The 6984-nt window shown below is 39.9% G+C and overlaps 1 protein-coding gene across 1 annotated transcript; it reads left to right on the top strand.

Annotated features, from left to right (window-relative positions):
* Positions 1 to 206: 206 nt before the first annotated feature.
* Positions 207 to 5284, top strand: cep57l1 (centrosomal protein 57, like 1). The gene is made up of 11 exons (XM_079642814.1): positions 207 to 523; positions 928 to 1099; positions 1194 to 1376; positions 1469 to 1590; positions 1894 to 2007; positions 2098 to 2175; positions 2369 to 2458; positions 2560 to 2634; positions 2733 to 2995; positions 3072 to 3216; positions 4737 to 5284. Exons 1-11 carry the CDS (start codon positions 503 to 505, stop codon positions 4935 to 4937), a joined length of 1464 nt encoding a protein of 487 aa, XP_079498940.1. The 5' UTR covers positions 207 to 502; the 3' UTR covers positions 4938 to 5284.
* Positions 5285 to 6984: the final 1700 nt, after the last annotated feature.

The raw sequence follows: 6984 nt of genomic DNA, 5'->3' as shown, positions 1-6984 counted from the left end.
GCAAGGTTTTCGATTTAGGTTTGGGTAAGGGTATTATTATAAACACAAAGGGATTTCACGACATTTAATCTCAAACATATATTTTCTGCAAGCATCTTTAGGAGAGTTGCCAGTTTGAATCAGTGCCAAATGCCTGAAGGCCAAGAATTGTTTGTTTATGGTGGAAGGTGACTACTTTCGGATGTATTATAATAACGTATCATGGTGTCTTTATCAGATATCTTTAAAATACAGTCTGTGGTAATCTTGTATAAAAAGAATGAGACACTGGAACGGTACGTCGTTAAGGAAGCAAACAGGGAAGGCGGAACCAATGTTATGAAGGCGGCAAAGAGGAGGGAAATTTAAAAAGTGCGGACTGCATGTCGGTGACAGCAGAACAACTGAGTGGCTTGAATAAATCAGTCAGCTTGCAACATAAAAACCAAGCAGTCGAAGAATATGATTACTATATATAGACATATTATTCTTCTGTAGGGACTAGACACCTCAATGTCACCAAATGGAGACTTATCACAACCAGGTAACGAATCGTCCGTTAGCTGCGGTTGTTGCTAACAAATTAGCTCTAACATTGTTTACTTTCGCCAAACCGGCGTTAGCTGCTAATTTTAGGTTATCGGAAAAAGCTTTTCTACTGATTTTGTTAGGTATGTTTATCGAGCTTCGCTTACAAGAGGGTGGTTGCAAAGGGCTTTACTGATTTTTGATAAGATAACTTATTATCGAAGTGTTATTTGTAAACAGAACGGTTGGTTTTAGCTTCCGTAATGTTAACGTTTGCAGAAAGCTTGGATTACGTTAGTTATACATGTTCTTAGACCTCATCTTGGGCTGTGGGAACTTTTAATAGGCACTCATTAATAGCTTGTTTTGTATTGACCTAACAGTTATTCGTTGATTAACCTTCTACCTTTTTGTCTGTAGATATTGGACTCACCCTCCAAAAACAGTTACATTGGGAGCTATTACCAGCCTCCAGACCGGATGCGACCACTAGCAAGACAGCTGGAGTTTCAGGTTCCCTCATCAATCTGCATGGAACCACAGATAACCAGCCCTCGAGGGTCTCATACCAAAGCTAATATTGACAGCACAGGTATGGGAAATACATTTTTCTGTAGCTACCTTGTACAATGAGTTATATTTATATCCACCTTCCACAATTTTAAGTCCACCTTTATTTCTTTCAGCTGTTTTTGATGCACTGAAGACCCTCCAGGAGAAAATCAGGCGATTGGAGCTGGAGAGGAAGCAAGCAGAAAAGAGCTATAGTCAATATTCCCATGATGTTCAGAAGCATCAACAGGTCACGGCATCAGTACCCAGTCAAACGGCAGCAAGCGTGCCTGAGACAGAAAACTCTGGCAGGAAAGGTAAGTGATGAAGGAGTCAGTGAGAATGGCCACGGCAAATGCAACGTTTTTTTCTGTGTTTGTAATAGTTGTATCTGTTTTCATGATAACAGAGTTGGACTCAAAGCTGCAGTCTGCAGAGGCTCGGTGTAAGGTTCTTGAGAAGCAGCTGGACTACATGAGGAAGATGGTTGAAAACGCTAAGAAGGAGAGGTATGCCCTAAAGGAGAATCAGGTAAGGTTTTTTTTTAAAATAGCTTTCATACAGGCATGAAGCGCAATTTGCAGAGCCAAGCTAAAACAGCACAGACCAAAATAACCACTAAGGCTCTTAAGTAAAAAAACAGGCTTAATATTATATAGAGAAATATAGTGTGGAAAACAGAGTCAATATCTTTCAAACAAGATTTGAATAACTCTTTTAGGTGAGGTAGAGGTACCAAACATTTGTAAAGTCATAATCTGTGTTTTATGAATTCCTATCATTTCTGGATGTATATTACTACGTCTATATAATCTCTGTTTACTCCCGCTCAAGGCTTCACTGCAGAAACAGCGGCCAAGCAGCTCAATCTCCCAATCTCAGCGTGAGAAGCTGGAGAAACTAGAATCAGAGTGTATCAAATTGAGTCGGACCCAAACTCTGGCAGAGGTAATTCACAGTTTTACCATTTTGTCTAAACACTGATCATTAGAAGCTGAATGATAAGATTATTATTTGAATGCAATTTCTCTCTTTCAGGCAAAGCTTGCCATTCTGGAGCAAAAACTCCTGCATGAAGAGCATGAGCGTAAACTTGTGCAAGTGAAAGCAGACGAGGTTAGTCCACACACTCTTCACTTTTTCAATCAGCTAAACAAATTTCTTTGCAAAAAAGGCAGAACAAGTTAGCAATAGTTTAAAAAAATGCAATCATAAAATACTGTATGTCTAGTGTCTATTAATGGTTAAATGCCAACACAAACTTAAAAAGACTGACTTTAATGTGTTGCCACTATTGCCACCTCCTCAGCTGCAGAAGGAATTGAACACCAACTTGCGATTATCTCTGCCAACAACTGAAGAAATAAAGCCAAAGAAGAAAACAAAAAAGACCATCAAGGTAGCTTTTTTACAGATAAACTCAATAACTGCCTGTATTCATCTTATGAGAAAAAAAGTTGTTTACACATAGTAATGATAACAGCTGTCTTATATCTCCAGAATATCTCCACAGAGAAAGAGCTGGCATCACCAAGCGGCCCAAGGCACAAAATAATGCCCTTTGTTGCAGGAACGGTAAGTCAGTTCTGATGCTCTGCAATAACAAACCACATATTATAATGTTCTTCCTTTTTTTGTATTGAATTGAATTTGATTTTCTATTCCTGTTGCAGTCGACCAGCCCGAGCCATTCAGTCCACGCCAACATACAGAGTATCCTTCACATGATGAAGCACCATCAGCCCCAGCTGTGTGAACGAGTGAGCGCTCTGCAAAGGTCTGGTTGTGCGGCCAAGAAAAGCCTCCAAAAGGACTTCTCTCCATCTTCCACCACCTGTAACAAGCCGGACAGGGACCCCCAACGAGCGCATGAGTCACTTGGCTCGCTGTCTGACCTGCTGCTCGCTCTGCAGGACGAGCTAGGACAAATGAGCTTGTAAGTAAGCTTTTTTTGTAATGCTGTTTAACATTTTCTTTTACACATTTGGTAATCTGTGTACTTTTGTTGTCAGTGAGCATCAGGAGCTGGTGCATGAGATAGATGCAATGCAACATGGCGAGCAGATGCAGGATCTGCAGAGAGAACTGGAGAGGCTGGTCGCCAGGATGGAGGAGAAGGGAACTCAGATCACTAAACTCCGCAAACACCAGCAGACGGTAAACCATAACTCACCACAACACAGAGGCAGGCTTGGTAGATATGTGAAAGTCTTGTATGCCAACAGAAATGTAAATATGTCCAGTATTGGTTTTAATGCCAATTTCTTTTAAAAGTCTGATCTGCCGATTCAGATTTTCTTTCTTTCCATGAAATTCAATTTGTGTTAAAAAAAAAATATTGACTAGAGACCATATCACTGTAAACATGAACAATGAGCAAATTCGCAAAAGAAAATGTCTTATTTCACGGACTGATTAGCTGTTCACGGTCATGACCAATTAGCTGTCAATCGACCTTGTAGTTCCAGTAATCCAAAATTCGATTCACAGGTATAGCAAATAAGTTTGACTCGGACAAGATAAGTCTCAGGATAGTTTGTTTGACTCTTTACTTAAACAAAACGGTATCAAATACAAACACATATTTTCTCAGGTCAAAAAACTATGTTGCTCTGTGTTCTTTCTCCTTCTCACACACGCCAATCACCAGCAGCTGCCGTCGGCTATAACGTCTCGTAATCACGAACAGCTAAATCTCTCCGGTCAAAGCGTCCGGTCAAAATATATTTCCCTTAGCGCAATACCGCATCAGTTGCGCAACTTGTGCCACTTATGTGACAGACAAAAGAGTATGTGACAGACAAGAATAGTCAATTCTAATGTGTAACACTTAATGTGGAGAAAGAGATGTCCTGTATGGGTTGATTGTGCGTTGATCTTTTGGTAATGCCTCGGGGTTCCGGTGGGCATGTAAACAAATGCATAATGCTGCGCTATACTTTATGGCCTCACCCGGTTGCATAGCGACGCTTATTGTTTAGGTGTCTTTTAATAAGCAGGTAGTCATATCAATAGCTAGATCTGATCGATATGGACATAAACGCGAGTAAAGTCTAATCTGACGGGAGAGAGAGATCAGCTGCTGCTGACGAGTCGACACGCAGCTCTGCATAATCACATGCAGCGGTGAGCGAACAAAACACACACTTCAGGTTAGAATATCACACGTAGCTATTTTAATTACCTCTCAAACTACCTAAACTAGTAATAGATATGTTTTAGTTTTACTGTCGAGTCACTCATTACTGATCCGCGAGCTGCATGATACTGACAGGCTGTCAGGAGAAGGAGAGAACGCTCCGTTTATTATTCCCGTGTTATTGTAAATTATTGTACACTTTTGAATAGTTCATCTAATATTATTAGTTTGTTTAATATCGAATCATATCAATTTGTTTTAAAGCTCAATAAATAACAAAGAAGACCTTTGACCGGCACTTTTCAAATTGTGTCCGGAAGATTTAAACTTTTAAAGGACATGTTGACCGGCGAAAAAATACGGGAACTCTGATAATAGCACTAACAACAAAGGATTATAATATTAAAATATATCAAACTATACATTTTAACATATGGCTCCTACAGACCTGTTGGTGCATATGTATTTGTAGTGTCAGCTGACCTCCATCCCTAACTCTGTAGGTATCTAATGTTTCGTGTCTTTGGCTCCTGCACAGGTCCACAAATTGACCCATCCTGGGGCTGAGGATCCTACAACCACTAAGCCAAGTAGCATCAGGCCTCCTGTTCCCTCTCCTGTGAAGGCTCAGAAGAAAAGAAAGAAAAGCAGGCCCACTAACAACAACCTGCAGCTTCTTAGAGAAACCCAGAAGTTCAGAAACAAACTAAAACAGGACGACCTCTGCTGGGAAACATGAGGCTCTCTGAGAGACCTTTCTGTGTGCAGGCTTTGATGCTGCAGCTGGTTGGACCACAACACTCCCATGGTTCCTTGTGGTCTGTTTTCCCTTCTCTTCAAATGGCCTCCTGGATATTTTTTTAGTAACCACTGAAACGAGGGAATAAAGTGTTTTTGTGTTTCCCACAGGACTTGATAATGTTTTTCTCCTTAAACCTGTTAATCAATGGGTGATGGACTTAAATGAAGTAATGCACATACATGGGTAGATAGTGTATCGTTTATAATTAATGAGCATGATATCTCCAATGAAGCTGGAGTAATCTATTTGAATTTAAATCATTTTAATAAAGCCTTTGCTGTCAATATAGTAAGTCAAATCTTTTCTCATGTTGCTTCTGCCAACACAAATGTTTTTCTATAACTGCTTCATTGCTTTAACCTCACACTAGGGGGCAGTGCTCAGCCATATGTCAATGTTACAAATGTGAGGGATTACACCACACTGTACAGTTTCATGCATAATAAAATAACTTAAGGATTTATGGGCGCAGCAGCAAGATCCTAGTGTCCTTAACAGTGTGTAATAGAGATGGAGCAACTTTGTTTACTCTGTTATAGCAACTGGTTGGACAGCTGAGTAAATATAGCCCTGGCCACTTGACAAACGGATGTGGTTTCTGATCGAGGTGCACGAGTGGAAGGAACAGCTTCTTGCCACAGGATTGTGCAAATTCACACTGCCAGAACAGTCACATTTCTGTTTATATTCAAATGATGGCTATTACTCTTTTTCTTCAGATTGGTCACAAGTTCCTGGTTGGCCTTGCTATTTTGCTTTTTTGAGTCAGCCATCTTTTTATGCAATGAATATGTGAAGCTGCATCATAACATTCTTGCATTATCTCCTTGTTATCAGGCCTGTCAACATTTTTATTAGGTCACAATTTTGAATTATGAACTTCAAAGCTTGTAAAGTCACTCCTAATCCAAACCACAGATTCCAGTGTTTTTTTGTTGAGAAATTGTTGTGATAAAAAAACTTTATTTAAAACAGTGCAACACCCATAACTTCCCTGTCCAAGGTTCTGGGTCATGGGAGTACAAAACAGCTGATTGTTTTTGCCCTCAGCATTTCAGTGCGTTATCTAGCTAAAATGGATTGGTCCTGGTATTCTTGGCATGACTGAGTTCATGGCATGGCCTAATGGACTGAGCTGAGAGAGACTAAACCTATTGCATTGTTTTCCTGTGCTCCAATATTAGATTGCAGAGCATGACTGGACACAGAAATCAGGTTAGCCGAGGCAAGTCCAGAGCCCTCATTGCCCACAAACAGCATTTCTCCTGACCCTGCAGCCATGATAACCGTGACTGGACGACCCTCTTTTTAATAGCAGTGTATGTAGGAGGGTTGGGTAGAGTCTGTGTAAGGCATTTTGTATGGGTATGTCAAAGAATTTCCTATAAATGACCAACATCTCATGAAGGTAAGTCTACATTGTACATTTTAATGCTGCAACTACTTGCTTTTATTATCAATAAACACTATTTACTTTCTTGAATAATTGTACATAAAGACAAATGTCTATGTTTCTAGCATGATGTCTAAATGTCCTGTTTTGACAGTCCAAAATCCAGTGATAATCAGTTTAATATGATTTAAAAGAGAAAAGCAGGAGTTATCCATATTTGCTGCCTGAAAAAAGCATTTGACATTTTTTTATGAAAAATGTAACAATTAATCCGTTGTGCACATAACATTGGGATTACTTTTTATGCTGATCAACTCATTGATAAATTGCAAGATTAAATTGATCACAGCGTGTTTTAGTGTTACTAGTTTCCGTGTGCGAAAAGCTCATAAAAGCAGTTCGAGATAGAGCTGCAGTAGCATTGCTGTCCATTACCAGCAGATACTGTGCAGGGTTGTTTTTTATGGACACACGAGAGAGGAGTTATGTGGTTGTCCGAACAATTTTTTTTCCTGAAACTCTGGTTCTGGGAAACAGTGGTGACTCGGTGCCACTGGAAGATCTGCTCAGCACAAGCACTAATTCTACACA

Source organism: Notothenia rossii, assembly GCF_949606895.1.
Source record: "Notothenia rossii genome assembly, chromosome: 8".
Taxonomy (NCBI): domain Eukaryota; kingdom Metazoa; phylum Chordata; class Actinopteri; order Perciformes; family Nototheniidae; genus Notothenia; species Notothenia rossii.
Note: the sequence above shows the minus strand (reverse complement) of the source record. Positions and strands in the feature narration are given on the sequence as shown.

Excerpts from the sequence above, each read along its gene's own strand:
- cep57l1 (XM_079642814.1), top strand. The coding sequence starts at position 503 with ATGGAGACTTATCACAACCAG. Across the intron at positions 1,377-1,468 it reads AGAAAACTCTGGCAGGAAAG|AGTTGGACTCAAAGCTGCAG; the intron begins GTAAGTGATGAA and ends TCATGATAACAG. Across the intron at positions 2,996-3,071 it reads GAGCTAGGACAAATGAGCTT|TGAGCATCAGGAGCTGGTGC; the intron begins GTAAGTAAGCTT and ends TTTTGTTGTCAG.